Genomic DNA, 19,138 nt, shown 5'->3' with positions numbered 1-19,138 from the left:
ACAACTCCTAACCCATTGGACATTCATGCGGACAGACTCCTGTTTCAATTAAAAAAAAACAAAAAAAACAAAACGTGCAGCACTTCGGCACCTTTCGTCTTCGGTGGTGTCTGTGTAAAACAATGTCCAACATGCAAACAGCACACCTCGCGCCATGAAGCACAAAATGCAGGTGTAAATCAATGGGGTGCTGAGCATAGTAATATTCATAGCGGAAATAATAGATAATAATAATAATGATAGGTAATAGAATATTCTGAAATTAAGCTCGACTGTAGACAGGTATTTTGCAAACACTGTGAACACACACACACACACTAAGATATGTTAGAGAAGCAGATAATGGCAGTAAAGTCAATTATTTTAATAATTTGAAGAGACAATATATGATTACGCTATATATACATATATAAACAAAATACTGACTAATGAACACATATTTCTATATAAAACTATATATATATATATATATATATATATATATATATATATATATATAAAATATCATTTTCTGACATATCTTTTTTAATATATATGTATGAATTATATTGATAGTCTATATGTGATTTATATAATAATTTTCTCTGATATATAACTTCTGTCTATTGTTTTATATAAAAATATGTGTTCATTAGTCAGTATTTTGTTTATATATGTGTATATAGCGTAATCATATATTGTCTCTTCAAATTATTAAAATAATTGACTTTGCTGCCATTATCCGCTTCTCTAACATATATTAGTGTGTGTGTGTTTACAGTGTTTGCAAAATACCTGTCTACAGTCGAGCTTAATATCAGAATATTCTATTACTGTTAATCCCACTATGAATATTAAAATACGCCGAACCATTTGTCCTGTATCATCGCTACATGTATGACGTTTGCAGCAAAAAAATTAAAAAACGCGTGAAAATCAGTTTAATATTCAGAGTTAAGATGGATTAAATGCGCTGTCAAACAGCGCTGAGTGGAGCGGATGACCGGACCAAGATGGCGGCCCCACCGCTCGTCAGCCCCAATAGGCAGTAGCGCTCGATGCGGCGTCTACTCTTTATTATGTCTATGGTGCTGAATGCTCTGGGAGCAAGTCTGCAGTGAAAACACTTTTGAAGGGGTCAAGGGTCACTAAATCAAGGTTCAAAGGTTCAAGGGTTCACTTTATTGTCGTATCATTCCACATTTGCACATGAAACAATATGAAATTTGACCCTGGTCCCAGTTTCAGCCATCAAAAAAATATAAAAACACTCTCATAAAGACAATATAAGTATAAAGAGACACACTAATATATACAAATCTGCAACATAGATATATGTGCAGTGAACCAACAGTTTGTGCAATATTTAGTAGGTAAATGAATAAAGAGCCTAGTCCAGTAGTGCAGTGTGTGTATGAATGTGTGTATGCTTGTGTGTGTATGTGGGGATGCGTGCATGCATGTGTATTTGCGGGGGAGAGGTGGTGATGATATGAAAACAGAGTCTACACAGACCTGTTCAGTAGCCCGACAGCTTCGCGGAAGAAGACTTCAAATGAAGGAGACATTTTGTGCAACAAGTATCATAAAAGTCATTCCCAGTGGAATTCAAGTCTGATATTGTGTGGGACTATTCAGAGCAGTCACATGAAGCACTGTATCTGTTTTCAAGGGTCTAGCCCCACGGGAACCCGCGTTTTTCAGCAGTGAGGCCTGCTAGCAGTGATGCAGCCTGAGGCCTTCAGACATGTAAAAAAAAATTCCTGCTCGGTCATTTTTGGGTCTAGTGACACCAAATCGTACACGCTCCTAGTAGACCACCTCCTGACCTTGCATATTTTTTTTCAGAGAGTTTACTCAAAAGGGGCTCGATCATGGCCCTGTTTCTTACTCTACGGTTAACCCTTTAATGTCCAAATGCGTCAAAACGGGCTAAAAAGGTCAAAATCTCGCACAATCCTAAACCAATTTGGACCAAACTGCACAGGTTCTATATATAGAGACTAATGTGAACGCTCATGCACGTTTCAGACCTCCAGGGGCCCTGAAGAAGGAATGAGGGCAAAAAAACCCCACGTTTTTTCATAAATGTCCCTCTTTTGCTCTCATTTCGCTTCTGTAACACTCAGAGAGCTGAAACCTGGGATCTGGTACCTCTGAAACATCTAAAATCTAAATCCACTAGAACTGTTTTGCTAGCCCCTCCCAAACCGGAAGTAGCTCCAGGAACGACCTAGAGACTTGTGCTTCAAATCAATTGTTTACCAAGGTCACCTGAATCACCCCTAAAAGTTTCAGCTCATTTGATGCAAAAATTACCGATTTGTGGGGCTTCATAGTCCAAAAATGTCAAACTTTGACCCTGCGCCAGGGGTCACAGGAAGGTCACAGAGACACCAAACCAGCACAGTTCAGCTCCAAATATAGCCTAGTATAACATACTAAAAGATCAGCCCCAGGGTCCCAGTAGAAAAATCTGACCAAGTGTTCATGTTGGAAAATCAGGTCTTGTCAGACTTTTAAACCCTGAGAGCCTTCTTGCCAGTGGAATTAGACCCTCACCCTCATTTTTTACCCAAACGGGACGAAATCTTAACCACAAGTACTGGGGCCCTCGGTGAGTCGGTATGTACAATTTCAGCCTCCTAGGTCAACAGGGGGCCAGATGGTACCATGTTGAAGTTTGGAGAATGGAGAGCACACCTACTCAGTCAAATATTAGGTACCATCTGGCCCCCTGTTGACCTAGGAGGCTGAAATTGTACATACCGACTCACCGAGGGCCCCAGTACTTGTGGTTAAGATTTCGTCCCGTTTGGGTAAAAAATGAGGGTGAGGGTCTAATTCCACTGGCAAGAAGGCTCTCAGGGTTTAAAAGTCTGACAAGACCTGATTTTCCAACATGAACACTTGGTCAGATTTTTCTACTGGGACCCTGGGGCTGATCTTTTAGTATGTTATACTAGGCTATATTTGGAGCTGAACTGTGCTGGTTTGGTGTCTCTGTGACCTTCCTGTGACCCCTGGCGCAGGGTCAAAGTTTGACATTTTTGGACTATGAAGCCCCACAAATCGGTAATTTTTGCATCAAATGAGCTGAAACTTTTAGGGGTGATTCAGGTGACCTTGGTAAACAATTGATTTGAAGCACAAGTCTCTAGGTCGTTCCTGGAGCTACTTCCGGTTTGGGAGGGGCTAGCAAAACAGTTCTAGTGGATTTAGATTTTAGATGTTTCAGAGGTACCAGATCCCAGGTTTCAGCTCTCTGAGTGTTACAGAAGCGAAATGAGAGCAAAAGAGGGACATTTATGAAAAAACGTGGGGTTTTTTTGCCCTCATTCCTTCTTCAGGGCCCCTGGAGGTCTGAAACGTGCATGAGCGTTCACATTAGTCTCTATATATAGAACCTGTGCAGTTTGGTCCAAATTGGTTTAGGATTGTGCGAGATTTTGACCTTTTTAGCCCGTTTTGAAGCATTTGGACATTAAAGGGTTAACCGTAGAGTAAGAAACAGGGCCATGATCGAGCCCCTTTTGAGTAAACTCTCTGAAAAAAAATATGCAAGGTCAGGAGGTGGTCTACTAGGAGCGTGTACGATTTGGTGTCACTAGACCCAAAAATGACCGAGCAGGAATTTTTTTTTACATGTCTGAAGGCCTCAGGCTGCATCACTGCTAGCAGGCCTCACTGCTGAAAAACGCGGGTTCCCGTGGGGCTAGACCCTTGAAAACAGATACAGTGCTTCATGTGACTGCTCTGAATAGTCCCACACAATATCAGACTTGAATTCCACTGGGAATGACTTTTATGATACTTGTTGCACAAAATGTCTCCTTCATTTGAAGTCTTCTTCCGCGAAGCTGTCGGGCTACTGAACAGGTCTGTGTAGACTCTGTTTTCATATCATCACCACCTCTCCCCCGCAAATACACATGCATGCACGCATCCCCACATACACACACAAGCATACACACATTCATACACACACTGCACTACTGGACTAGGCTCTTTATTCATTTACCTACTAAATATTGCACAAACTGTTGGTTCACTGCACATATATCTATGTTGCAGATTTGTATATATTAGTGTGTCTCTTTATACTTATATTGTCTTTATGAGAGTGTTTTTATATTTTTTTGATGGCTGAAACTGGGACCAGGGTCAAATTTCATATTGTTTCATGTGCAAATGTGGAATGATACGACAATAAAGTGAACCCTTGAACCTTTGAACCTTGATTTAGTGACCCTTGACCCCTTCAAAAGTGTTTTCACTGCAGACTTGCTCCCAGAGCATTCAGCACCATAGACATAATAAAGAGTAGACGCCGCATCGAGCGCTACTGCCTATTGGGGCTGACGAGCGGTGGGGCCGCCATCTTGGTCCGGTCATCCGCTCCACTCAGCGCTGTTTGACAGCGCATTTAATCCATCTTAACTCTGAATATTAAACTGATTTTCACGCGTTTTTTAATTTTTTTGCTGCAAACGTCATACATGTAGCGATGATACAGGACAAATGGTTCGGCGTATTTTAATATTCATAGTGGGATTAACAGTAATAGAATATTCTGATATTAAGCTCGACTGTAGACAGGTATTTTGCAAACACTGTAAACACACACACACTAATATATGTTAGAGAAGCGGATAATGGCAGCAAAGTCAATTATTTTAATAATTTGAAGAGACAATATATGATTACGCTATATACACATATATAAACAAAATACTGACTAATGAACACATATTTTTATATAAAACAATAGACAGAAGTTATATATCAGAGAAAATTATTATATAAATCACATATAGACTATCAATATAATTCATACATATATATTAAAAAAGATATGTCAGAAAATGATATTTTATATATATATATATATATATATATATATATATATATATATATATATATATAGTTTTATATAGAAATATGTGTTCATTAGTCAGTATTTTGTTTATATATGTATATATAGCGTAATCATATATTGTCTCTTCAAATTATTAAAATAATTGACTTTACTGCCATTATCTGCTTCTCTAACATATATTAGTGTGTGTGTGTGTGTTCACAGTGTTTGCAAAATACCTGTCTACAGTCGAGCTTAATTTCAGAATATTCTATTACCTATCATTATTATTATTATCTATTATTTCCGCTATGAATATTACTATGCTCAGCACCCCATTGATTTACACCTGCATTTTGTGCTTCATGGCGCTAGGTGTGCTGTTTGCATGTTGGACATTGTTTTACACAGACACCACCGAAGAAGAAAGGTGCCGAAGTGCTGCACGTTTTGTTTTTTTTGTTTTTTTTTAATTGAAACAGGAGTCTGTCCGCATGAATGTCCAATGGGTTAGGAGTTGTCCATGAGTTTGATATCTTCAATCATGTTAAAAAGTTTTACAGCAGTCCGTTTAGAAATCTGCATTTGTGTATGAAAAACTTCCAAAATATTATAATAAAGCAAACCGGAGTCGAACCCGCGTCCGAGACCAGCTCTTGTACATGAGTCACCTGCTTAACGTGCTGAGCTATACAGACATCGGATACCCACTCATCAAAATTATTTAATAAATACCAGCGCACCGGCCCGTCGGTCAAACCGCCGAATAATGTTTACACAAATTTTGGCCCGAAGCCACATCTAATTGCCGGCCCCTGCGAATGCAAAATATAGCGTTGGATTCGCAATGCTTTTACATTAAAAATATAATATACCGATTCAAAATGCCCTACGTAACTCGCTTAAATCAGACCGAGGAGAAACATGACACACGAGGAATATTTGATTAATTAAACGTTCTATTCAGGTGTGATTAAGACTCAGATATGAAAACAAAATCCAACCCGTTTGCAAACAAACAAACACTAACGTTTTTTAATCTCAAATACCCAAATCCTGCAGCAAAAATAAAGGCATCACATTATATGTATGGGACGATGTAATGCAAAATATAGCGTTGGATTCGCAACGCTTTTACATTGAAAATATTCGTTTGAAATACGTTCTGAGTGGTATGAAAAGTCCTCCGCTTTGATTCGCAACGCGTTTACATTAAAAATATTCGTTTGAAATACGTTCTGAGTGGCATGAAAAGTCCTCCGCTTGAAATACATTGGTTTGAATTTCGTTGTGAGCAACACGTAAAATATGAGAAATCGTGTTGGTGCGCACGTAACCATAGATTAATTTACGTGATAGTTTCACGAATCCTTGTGAGACCGGGTTGCATCTGCATATATAAATAGCTTGTGCTCTCTACCCCCTGCTTGCACACCTTTAATCCTCGCTTCAGCTCTGATTGCTACAGCTAGTGGTTCAAGAACCATTGTAAAGAGCAATGGGGAGAGAGCACACCCCTGTCTAATCTCTCTAGAGAGACTGAAAAAATCAGATATCAGCCCGTTTGTTAAAACAGCTGCCCTTGGGTTAGAATAAAGTATCTTCACCCATTTACAGAAGCCCGGACCCAACCCAAATTTTGAAAGAGTTGACATAAGGAACCCCCACTCCACCCAGTCGAAAGCCTTCTCAGCATCAAGTGAAAAAGCTGCCACTGGTACTGGATTAGAGCTATTCATATGCATCAGATGTATGAGCCTTCTCATGTTATCCGCTGAGGACCTTCTTTTAATAAAACCTACTTGATCTCCATGTATAATGTCTGGAAGTATTTTCTCTAAACGTGATGCCAAGGTCTTTGTCAGAATCTTACAATCCACTCCAAGAAGGCTCACAGGTCTGAAATTAGACGGATCAGAGGTATCTCTGTCCTTCTTATGAATAAGAGAAATTAAAGCATCATTAAACGTACCAGGCAGTGAGCCCCTCTCAAATGCCTCCACGTACATCTTATGCAATATGGGCACCAATATATCAATATATTTCTTGTAGTATTCCACCGGGAAGCCATCCAAACCAGGTGAGTTCCCAGTTTTCATGGATGAAATAGTAGCTCTAATCTCTTCCTGTGTTATTGGAGCCTCCAACATGTCTTTTTGCTCATTAGATACACTCGGCATGTGAATACCTGAGAAAAATGTCTGTATGTCTTCTGGATTAGGAGCACCGGAGGATGTGTAAAGATTTTCATAAAATTTTTTAAAAACCTGATTAATTTCTTTTGATGAGGTTACCACCCCATTATCCTTCTTAATCATTGGAATGTTGTTGGAATTATCGTGTTTTCTTAATTGTCTAGCTAATAGTCTACCATTCTTTTCGCCTCCTTCATAGAAATTAGTTTTTAGCCTAAATAATGCATACTCAGCCTTTTTATTATATATATCATGTAGTTGATATTTCATACACACGTGGACAAAATTGTTGGTACCCCTCAGTTAAAGAAGGAAAAACCCACAATTCTCACTGAAATCACTTGAAACTCACAAAAGTAACAATAAATAAAAATTTATTGAAAATTAAATAATCAAAATCAGCCGTCACTTTTGAATTGTTGATTAACATAATTCTTTAAAAAAAACAAACTAATGAAATAGGGCTGGACAAAAATGATGGTACCTATAACTTAATATTTTGTAGTTGATAGTTTCACGAATCCTTGTGAGACCGGGTTGGCAGATGATATCTTAGCTGTGTTGGAAGACCCGGAGGACTCCTTGCCGGTGTTACTTGAATGCATCGAGCCATACTCTACATTATCAGGTTATAAAATAAATTGGCATAAATCGGAATGTATGCCGATATCACATACATGTCATTCTGGAGTTATAACTTCGTATGGCTTCAAGTTTCTACCTTCAAATATGAAATATCTAGGCATCTAACTAAATTCAAATCTGGATGAAATAATGCTTTCGAATATGGAACCACTCCTTCAGAAAATAAAAATGAACCTGGATAAATGGGGAAAATTAAAGTTTACACTGTGGGGAAAAATTAATGTGATCAAAATGGTAGTTGCACCACAATTCAATTATGTTTCCATGATGCTACCAGTCAATATAGCACCACAACTGTTTAAACATTATGATAGAATTATCAAAGACTTTTTATGGGACAAAAAGAGACCAAGGATTAATATTAAAAAGATGTGGTCACCGAGGGAAATAGGAGGTATGGGTCTGCCTAATGTAAGATTATATAATCTGTCATTTGAAATGTCTAGATTGATAAAACATTGGGAGGGGATAGATCAGGAACTGAGCTGGATCAAAATTGAAAGGGAACTAACTAGCCCATTTGAACCTCTGGATGTCCTTTCACGTGGTGTAACAACTTCTGGACTTAATTATGTTTCAAATCCTGTGCTGTCTTATTCTAAAACAGTTTGGAGAGAAATTCATAAGCTATATGGTATTTCACACTTAAGACGACCTTACGCCTCTCTATGGCACAACCCAGCCATACGTATTGGGAGGAAATCTGTCTACTGGAATCAATGGCTTATAAGAGGGATACACAAATTTAGTGACCTGTATGTAGATGGAGTGTTCATGTCATGGGCTGATGTTATGCAAAAGTATAATCTGGATTATAAAGGTAATTCTTCTTCGTGTCAGTCTGCAAATGAGAGACTGTATTATAAAGGGTCAATTTAACCACAACAAGACTACACTGATGGAAGTTTTGGACCTACCCAGTATAACACACAGAGCAGCCATATTCTATAAGACATTTAATGGTGTACTAAAAAATACATGTAAAAACCTGAGGATCATTTGGCAGAAAGACCTAGGGTGTGATCTGAGTGAGGAGGAATGGTTGAATATCTTGTCAAATACAGGGACACACATGAGAGAGGTGAGGGGGAAATTTATTCAGTACAAGATAATTCATAGATTTTATTTCACACCTTCGAAACTATATAGAATGGGCTTGATAGAGAATAATTTCTGTTGGAAATGTCAGAGCGAAACAGGGACATTTTTATATGTGATTTGGGGATGTAAGCTAGTGTACCCATTTTGGAAGACAGTACTGGAACATATGAGTAAATGGTTTGGTGTGGTGGTACTGGTTTCACCAAGACTGTGTTTGTTAGGGGACCAAACAGAAATGCCAAATATATCTAAATACGAACGGGGGGTCTTAAAAGTTGGGATGGTTACAGCTGCTCGAACAATTCTCAGGGTATGGAAGAGTACAGCCGCCCCAGATATTAAAAAATGGATGGAAATGATGTCAGAAGTTGCATCTTATGAATGTATGTTGGCTAGAATTAACAATGAAGAGGACCATTTTAGGAGGACCTGGGAACGTATTTTCTTGTAGGCAGGGCAAATGGAAAAACTGTTGACACAGTGTTGATGAATGCATATTTTGGTGGTTTGAGGGGAAATGTTGATTTACAGAGGGTCTTTGTATATATCGATGGTTCTATACTGGAAATACTGTCGGTTCTTGGTGTCAGTGTTTGTTTTGTTTTGGAGTTTGTTTTTGTTTTTGTGTGTATGAATAAATAAAAACTTTAATAACAAAATAATCGATTAATCGGTTGATTATGTTTTCGATTAATCGATGAATCAGATAAAAAAATACATTTTTAATTTCTGCTTCTTTATTCAGAAATCGAAGATTTGGAATGACAGAGCAAATAAGGTCATTGTAGGGAAGCCTTTGTCTTCAACCATCTACAGAGGCCTCATGTCAGTGATGGTCATGTTGAGGATGCTCTCAGTCAGACAGCTGCTTGCTGTGGTGGACATGATGTCTTTCTCATCATGAAAGCCTGTCAATGCAATTCATCCTGCCTCACTCCAACACAGACCAGTGTCTTCACTCAGACTTTGTCAGAAAATGAAAACTTGAGGCTTAACCTTCAAATTATTACCACCATTGTGTGCAATTTACGTTTATTTATAATGCATAATCAAACCATGCTTAAGATGAGTAAAGTGAAATAAAACATACCTCTCACAGTCACACATGCCCTATCACTGTTATTAATCAGCTAACAAGCAGAAGCTAGCATCAGGCGAGCTAACAGAAATAGGCTACTGACGTTACATTTCCTCACTTTAAAGTGGAACAAACACAGGATAATGCAGTGACTTAAAGTGTGTGTCCACTAGATGACACACACCGCATGTGGAATGCTGGTCCGGTTGCAGTGCCTTTCCAGCTGTGATCTGATGTGTTTACCTGCAGCTCATTTGCATAAATGAGACTCGACTTCTACTGTCCTCAAACATCTAAACTAGCCTTCGGTGAACTAAAACAAGGACAGCATCAGCTGCTGCAGCTTATTCATCTTCAAATGATTTCAGAAATATTTTTCGCTTAAGTGTTTTCGAAATAATACAGAAAGTTTGCAGCCCAGCCGCTGTGTTTATCTGTCGGACGGTCAAGCTGAAAGCGCGGTCACGTGACCACATAGTGGTCCACTCGTGACCGTCCGCCATCCGTGCGATTTTCAGATGCTTGCGTTGCCGTGCGGGAAAATCGCATGTAGTGGACAAGTGGAATGTTTTTTTGTTTTGAGAAACTGTTTTCTCCGTGTCAGTCATGTTTCATTTGTTGAAAACACCGCCTCTGCCTCCTCGCTCCACTCCAACGGCTCCATCATCCAAGATGTCCTCTCCAACAGAAATAACTTCCAATTCATGATCAGTACTCAGAATTTGTCCATGCTTAGTAAGCAGAAAGTTAAACATCTATGCTAAGTATTCTTACGCATGTTATATTTGATGGACACAATTTATTAAGACAGAAAATTCATAAATCAGAGAGACCTGACTAGGAAAATGAGAAAGAAATACAGTTTACATGTACTTCTCTTAATACAGCCATGGATTTCTGGGCTACCAGTTTCTTCCTTTTTTCCAACCACTCCACTTGAAGCTCTCTGACTCCAGAAGGGGACCGGTCCAACATGGTTACATGTGCACCCAAAACAAAGTAGACTGCCAGACAGGTCCCCATCTAGAAACAAGAGAATTGGATGTAGACTGGTTGGAAAAAAGAAGAGTCTGCTGCCCTCACTATGCGTTTGCGTACATAGCTATGCAGCGGCCTAAACACTCTCCCATGAAGAACCCAAGACAGGAGCTGACTTTAGGTGTTTTAATGGAAGCCGTGTAAAACTGTGAAACAATACAAAGAAATAGAGAATTGCTCTTAAAATACAGTAACCACAAATGAAATAAAAAATACTGTAGCGAACATGACTGCATGAATACAGACACAATAAATCAAATAAGCCTAAATAGACATCCTCAAAATGTTCTTCTGCTGTTCTAACAGCTAAATGATATCAACAATGGTTCAAATATCTGGTAAAATCAAACAAACTTACAGATTATGCTTCCTGCAGAGCACTGTGGAACAGACTGATCAGGCTTGAGAGACCGCTTCAAGATGGATGATTCAAAACCTGATAACTTTATTAAGCACCTGCACTTAACACGAACAAGCCCAGCAGATGGCGCTTCACTACCTTAACCACATAGGGGTCTACTCTCTGTCTATGTGTAGGAGAGGCAGAACACTCCCCGCCTGGCATCAGTGAGATGTCAAACCAACCAGAACTTGAAACATTAAAGATAACTATGCAAGTAAGACAGATACATTAATACAGTCACTTATGAGAGTCCTTAGAAGTGAGGAAGACAGCCTCTGAAACAGGTCGTAGGAACAGTCGCTCTGTGCCGTCTCTGATGACCCTCACTTCGATCTTCCTTACTTTTCCATCATCACTAGGAAAAGTGTCCGTAACTAGTCCAATAGGCCAATAGCTCCTTTTAGTCTGCTTTTCTCGCAGCAGGACAACATCTCCTGCCTGAATGTTTGGCTTTTCATTTTTCCATATGCGCCGTCCTTGTTGATTGCTGATATATTCCCTTTTCCAACGTTCCCAGAAGGTGTTGGCCAGACTCTGGACCTGCCGCCACTGACGTCTAAAGAGGTCTTTGTCATCAAACTGGCCTGGGGGTAAAGGAGGCACTCCAATCTTCTGGGTTAAAAGAGTAGCTGGAGTGAGACTGAGTGGGTGATCTGCATCTGTTGAGACTGCAGTTACAGGTCTCGTATTCACTATTGCAGTGACCTCTGCAAGGAATGTTGTGAGAACTTCATGGGTCAGTTTCACAGTTCCATGTCTGAGGAGCATAGCATCCAGGATGCACCGCGTGATCCCGATCATGCGCTCCCAACTCCCACCCATGTGTGAGGCGTGTGGCGGGTTAAACTGCCATGTGCACTCCCTTTCTTGCAGGAAGGTCTCAATTTGCTTGTTGTGTCCTTGAGAGCCGATTTGAAGTTCTTTGCAGGCTCCTACGAAATTAGTTCCACAGTCTGACCTCAATTGTTTCACCGGACCTCGGATTGCAAAAAAACGCCTCAGAGCATTAATGAAGCAAGACGTGTCCATTGCTTCCACCACTTCAATGTGTATTGCCCGAAAGCTCATACATGTGAAGATGACGGCCCACTGTTTGCTGTTCGCATGGCCTCCTCTCGTCCTTCGTGACGTTACGAGCCAAGGACCAAACACATCTAGCCCTACATAAGTAAACGAGGGATCCATACTCAGACGATCAGCAGGCAAGTCTGCCATCTTCTGCTCTTCTTGCTTGCCACGTAGCTTGCGACAAGTCACACAAGTGAAGATTCTACTGCTGATAGATCGCTTTCCTCCAACTAACCAAAATCCGGCCGCTCTTATGGCGCCTTCTGCGAAATGCCAACCTTGATGGTGAACTTTCTCATGAAAGTGCCTGATCACCAATGTAGCAATATGTTGTTTGCCAGGAACAAGAATTGGATGGATTTCATCAGATGGCAGTCCTGATTTTGAGAGACGTCCTCCAACTCTGAGGAGGCCATGTGAATCCATGAATGGACAGAGTTTGCTGAGGGGGCTTCGCTTTGGAACAGTCCTTCCAGTCTTAATGCAGTGCACCTCTTCACTGTACACTTGTCTGTGCACACTGAGAATAATTCTCACCTTGGCGTGGTCAAGCTGCTCTTTAGTTAGTGGTTTTTCACACACATGCCACCCTACACAGGTGCTGTCTTTCGATGCTGCAGTGAAGGAGTGTGCAATGTGTGAGAGCCTAGCCAAAGCTCTTAAGAGAGATGTCCAACTAGAAAAACGCTCAAAGCGTGCAGTGCCTAGCTCCTCCACTGAGAGTTTAGTAACACATGCAGTGGCTGCTGGTCGTACCTCTACATCTGTTCCTGGATTGATGAGATCAAAAGTGTCTGCAGACAAATGACTCTCTGATGAGTCAGTGAGGAAAGCAGGTCCAGTCAACCAACAGGAGAGTGTAAGCTGATTGGCTGGAATAGCCCTTGTAGCAATATCAGCTGAGTTTTGGTCAGTAGGAATATAATTCCATTGGTTAACACGTGTGGATCGCCTAATGCGTTGGACTCAATTGTGTACATACATATAGAATCGTCTTGACTCATTGGATATGTAGCCAAGCACTACCTTGCTATCCAAGAAGAATTGTACATCATCCACTTTTGCGTCCAGCTCTTCTAGAATGGTCTCTGCCATCTTGACCGCGAGTACGGCCGCACAAAGCTCAAGTCTGGGAACTGTGAGGTCAGGCTTTGGAGCCAGTTTTGCTTTGCCAAAAACAAACCCCACTTCATTCTGTCCCTCTGCAGTTGTGATTTTAAGATATGCAACAGCTGCGATAGCCTTGATAGATGCGTCACAGAACACATAAATCTCTTTTTTCTGAGCCATCGAGAATGGCAGTGATGTATACATCCTAGGAATCTTCAGTCCTTGAAGGTCTTGTAGCGAGTTCTTCCACTGTAGCCATTCTCCTTGTCTTTCCTTTGGAAGTGGAGCATCCCAGTCACAGGCTTCGGTTGTAAGTTCTCTCAGGATAGAACGGCCTTGGATGCTAACGGGTGCAGCAAATCCAAGAGGGTCGAACAAGCTGTTGATGGTCGACAGTGTGAAAGGCTTTTCACTGGCTGCTACATGGAAAGTAAGAGTGTCTGTGGACAGATCCCAACCAAGACCAAGACTGCGTTGCATAGGGGGAGAATCTTGGCCAATGTCTAGGTCTCGCAGGCCTTTGGCAAGGTCTTCTTCTGGAAAGGCTCTCATAATCTCAGGGCTGTTGGATGCGATTTTATGGAGTCTGAGGTTGGACTGGCCCAACATGTCTTGCGCTCTTTTCAGTACATCAGTTGCCTCTTTTGCACTGGGAAATGATTTCAACCCATCATCCACATAGAAGTGATGTACCACAAAACATCTAGCTTCAGCACCAAATTCCTTCTCTCCTTCCAAAGTAGTCCTTTTTAGCCCATACATAGCTACTGCCGGTGAGGGACAGTTGCCAAACACGTGGACCTTCATGCAGTACTCCATCACTTCCCCATCAAGCTTATGGTCATGAAACCACAAGAATCTTAAATAGTTGCGATGATCTTCTGTGACCATAAAACTATGGAACATTTGCTGAATGTCCGACATGACTGCAACTGGTTCGCACCTGTACCTCATAAGTACTCCAACCAAACTGTTGTTAAGATCAGGACCCCGCAACAGCACATCATTGAGAGACACGTTGTTGAACCGTGCACTCGAGTCAAACACGACTCTGATCTCCCCTGGTTTTTGGGGATGATAGATTCCAAAACTTGTTAGATACCAGCACTCTTGGTCATTCTTCATTGGAGGGGCAGGCTCGGCGTGTCTGTTGCTGAAGATTTTCTTCATGAATTCCACAAAGTGGTCTTTCATCTCCGGTTTCCTCAGTAGTGTTCGGCGAAGAGACATAAGACGGTTGAGGGCTTGCTCCCGATTGTTAGGTAGACGTTGTCTGTGGCTACGGAATGGCAAAGGAGCCACCCAACTATTGGAATTGTCCTTGAAGAACTCTTTGTTCATTATGTGGAGGAATGTTTCATCTTCAACTGAGGGTGCGAGTTTGTCATCATCCCCTGAAAGACCAAAGATGCATGCATCCAGTGTGTCAGGAAGAGGTCTACGTACTTCATCTCTGAATTTCTCCTTCACATGCATGCTGCTTTCACATGGTTGGAAGTAGCTGGGTCTTCCATTTTCCAAGATGTTGGTCTTGTAAGTGTGTACAGTTGCATACATTTTCTTCTTCTTGTCAGGGTGTCCCTGCGGGTAGACATTTACCAGAATCATCTTGGAACAGGATTTACCTTTAAGGTTCTCTCCACAGATCTCTGTGCAACTTGAAGTGGCTACATACGTGTCAGCCTGGTCCGATTGCTCCCTGCCTTGCTCTGTGGTAGGTGAATTGGACCGCTTGTCTGCCAGGTTAGGTGGACCGTCATGCAGAGCTGTGACATGACGACTACTCTTGCATTCTGAACAGCAGATGTCAGCTTTACAGTCTCTGGCTTGATGAGCGGTTGAGGCACAACATTTGAAACATATGAAATGTTCTTTCAGAAACCTTTTCCTTTCCTCAAGTGGCTTTTCTCTGAAACCTCTACACTTCTTGAGGGGGTGTGGCTTATGGTGAATAGGGCACAGCTTGTTTGGATCCTCTTTAAGTTTGTTGTCAGGGTCTAAAGGAAGGTGCTTTACTTCCAATTTGTTGACTGAAACAGGAGTTTTCATCTTCCATGGTTTTGCTGGAAGACTCTCTGCTCTTCGCTGTGTTATGCTAGAAGCCTGGAACGCAAAGCTGGGGTCTGTTCTCATGTCGGCATGATTTTGCACGAACTCAGCAAAAAATGAAAAAGGTGGATATGGAACCAGATGTTCCCTTTTGTACCTTGACCCCTGGGTCATCCATTGTTCTTGCAGACTGTATGGAAGTTTCTCCACTATGGGGTTTACTCCTCTAGCTGTATCGAGGAAAGTGAGCCCAGGTAAATATCCCCCAGACTTAGCCGCCTCAATTTCTAGAAGTAAGTCTGCCAGTTCTTGCAGTCCCTTATAGTCTTTGTTCTGAATTTTCTGGAAGTCCTCTAGTCTTTTGAACAGAGAGGCTTCAATGGCCTCTGGAGATCCAAAACTTCTATCCAGACGCTGCCATACCATCTTCAGGTCGGTAGCTGGGTTGCTGATGTAGACTGCTCTAATTCTTTTTGCATGTTGCAGTGACTCTCCACTAAGCCACTTGGTGAGTAGGTCTAGCTGCTCGCTGGGTTTGAGATTCAGCCCCTCTATGGAGTCACAAAAGCTGGCTCTCCATGATAAATAATTTTCTGGTCGATTGTCGAACATTTTTAGCCCTGACAGGATGAGGTCTCGCCTAGCTAAGTATGTAGCGAGATCAGACGCATCAGAAGATCTGGTTGTGGGTTGTGGTAGAAAGGTGTTGTAGGCCTTCCTGTCATAATGAGAAGGACGTATATCTTGAGGTTCTCTATGGAATGCAGCTTTAACTGCAGGCAAAGCGTCTTGCTGGTGGTAGTTCTGTTTAGTGTTGAGTACTACATGTTGAGAATGTGCAGGCTGCAGAACCTCGGTACTTTGTGGTTGTGACAGCTGTGTCGCTTGAACTGTTTGTTTTTCTTCATTTGTGTTGTCTTGTTGACCAGTAATGTTCTCTTGTTTGTCAATGAAATGTGCATTCACATATTCCTTGGTACGCTGTAATTTATCTCGTGCAGATGAAAAACAACTAAGTTCCTTTTCGTTCTCTTCATCGAGATCTGCTGCTGCCTCAGACACTTCTGCAGCCGCTAATGCAGCCTCAGCTTCACCTTCTTCTTTCAAAGCATTCAATGTGGCATCCATGCGTGCTTTCTCCACTTCCATCTCAATTTGACGTTTTGCGTATTGAGCCTTTATTCGTGCAGCTTCAGCCTTTGCACGGGCCTCTATAGCAAGAGCACTTGACATTGGATAATTTAGAGGGTGTACTGTCACTAGACTTTCTGGAGCGTCTAGATGCTGGTAATGATGCATTGCATTCTGACCTGGCTTCCTCGTCACCATGTTCGCTAGGCTTAGGCGTTGCTGACATGTTGCTCAGAGCAGAGATGCGGAGTGTCCGCCTGCAGAGATGCTCTTACGGTGAAAATAATCTTTTTACTCTGCTGCCCTCACTATGTGTTTGCGTACATAGCTATGCAGTGGCCTAAACACTCTCCCATGAAGAACCCAAGACAGGAGCTGACTTTAGGTGTTTTAATGGCAGCCGTGTAAAACTGTGAAACAATATAAAGAAATAGAGAATTACTCTTAAAATACAGTTACCACAAATGAAATAAAAAATACTGCAGCGAACATGACTGCATGAATACAGACACAATAAATCAAATAAGCCTAAATAGACATCCTCAAAATGTTCTTCTGCTGTTCTAAATGATATCAACAATGGTTCAAATATCTGGTAAAATCAAACAAACTTACAGATTATGCTTCCTGCAGAGCACTGTGGAACAGACTGATCAGGCTTGAGAGACCGCTTCAAGATGGATGATTCAAAACCTGATAACTTTATTAAGCACCTGCACTTAACACGAACAAGCCCAGCAGATGGCGCTTCACTACCTTAACCACATAGGGGTCTACTCTCTGTCTATGTGTAGGAGAGGCAGAACAAAGACTTGTGGCCCAGAAACATTTTACATGACTTTGAGAATAAAGGGGCATGGGCCCCTATAATACTTCATGTAGTAATTTGATAAAATTCAGTAATTCACTACGACTACTGACTATTGCACAAAGTGATCTACATGTAGGCCTACACATATGGCTTAAACAGAATGACAAGAATTATGCATGCACCAAAAGTTAGATTTAAAATATGAATAGAATGAATATCAAATTTTAACAAGATCTACTACTTTGAGACAGTCAAACAATGAGAAAGTCAATTAACACCTACTGTGCTATACATGTACTTCATAGTACCAGTACAAAAATACATGTCACTATTGGGAAATTGTCATTTATGGGACATTAACTCCTCATACAACAATTATCTTAACATGCTTTTTTTTCTAATATTTTTGTATTTCTCATTGATAGCCCTAAACTCCTCTTTGTCAACAGTGAATGAATGGTGTCCATTCAAGTTGACAGGTCCATGAAATACATAGAGCGGGTCCACAAATTCCACATCAGGAGTCTTCGGCCAGGAAAAGGAATTGCTGACGCCTCTCTGCTCCAGAAACTTCATGCGAACTCCTTCATCAGTCGGAGCTTCCAAGACTCGTCCTAAGTACCACTTAGTGGGGTGAGTATACAAGACTGCATAATCGCTGAGGACTTCTAACTGAAGTTGTTCCTGCAATAACATGAAAATGACAATGTTGCACTAAGAAGTAAGTCTTAGGTCCAGGAAATGACAGACAACTTGACGGGACATCTACATGTGTTCAATCATTCAAAATAGGTTTTTCTTTACTCACCTGATCTTTATCAGACTGTTCATCAGTCATTTCTTGTCCCTGATCTACTCCAAGTAAATCTGCCATCAACTCATCAGTTGGGAGTTCTGAAATGACATTATTTAAATTAGTATTAACCTCTATTTTGAATGCAGACCTTTCCTAATGAATAATAAAATTACATTATGATTAGAATAAACAGGAGTTATTTTCTGACTGACAAAACTTGACAGTATTCATCCTGCACAACAATAACAACATATATGTAGTTCGCTGAAATACAGTGGGTACGGAAAGTATTCAGACCCCTTGAAATTTTTCACTCTCTGTGTCATTGCAGCCACTTGCCAAAATCAAAAAAGTTCATTTTATTTCTCATTAATGTACACTCAGCACCCCATCTTGACAGAAAAAAACAGAAATGTGGAAATTTTTGCAAATTTATTGAAAAAGAAAAACTGAAATATCACATGGTCATAAGTATTCAGACCCTGTGCTCAGTATTGAATAGAAGCACCCTTTTCAGCTAGTACAGCCATGAGTCTTCTTGGGAATGATGCAACAAGTTTTTCCACACTTGGATTTGGAGATCCTCTGCCATTCTTCCTTGCAGATCCTCTCCAGTTCTGTCAGGTTGGATGGTGAATGTTGGTGGACAGCCATTTTGAGGTCTCTCCAGAAATGCTCAATTGGATTTAGGTCAGGGCTCTGGCTGGGCCAGTCAAGTCACAGTCACAGAGTTGTTCTGAAGCCACTCCTTTGTTATTTTAGCTGTGTGCTTAGGGTCATTGTCCTGTTGAAAGGTGAACCTTCGGCCCAGTCTGAGGTCCTGAGCACTCTGGAAGAGGTTTTCTTCCAGGATATCTCTGTACTTGGCCGTATTCA

The 19,138-nt window shown here is 41.0% G+C and overlaps 1 protein-coding gene across 2 annotated transcripts; it reads right to left on the bottom strand.

Annotated features, from left to right (window-relative positions):
- Positions 1–11,308: 11,308 nt before the first annotated feature.
- On the bottom strand, positions 11,309–18,356 carry LOC127533925 (uncharacterized). 2 transcript variants are annotated; one of them, XM_051947999.1, is made up of 2 exons: positions 18,275–18,356; positions 11,309–18,150 (listed from the first exon to the last, which is right to left on the bottom strand). In XM_051947999.1, exon 2 carries the CDS (start codon positions 16,851–16,853, stop codon positions 13,332–13,334), a length of 3,522 nt encoding a protein of 1,173 aa, XP_051803959.1. In that variant the 5' UTR covers positions 16,854–18,150; positions 18,275–18,356; the 3' UTR covers positions 11,309–13,331. Both variants share the same exon structure in this region, with proteins under 2 accessions (XP_051803959.1, XP_051803960.1).
- Between the last annotated feature and the right edge of the window lie 782 nt (positions 18,357–19,138).

This window comes from Acanthochromis polyacanthus, chromosome 5 (assembly GCF_021347895.1).
Source record: "Acanthochromis polyacanthus isolate Apoly-LR-REF ecotype Palm Island chromosome 5, KAUST_Apoly_ChrSc, whole genome shotgun sequence".
NCBI classification, from domain to species: Eukaryota; Metazoa; Chordata; class Actinopteri; family Pomacentridae; genus Acanthochromis; species Acanthochromis polyacanthus.
This window is presented reverse-complemented; position numbering and strand designations above follow the sequence as displayed.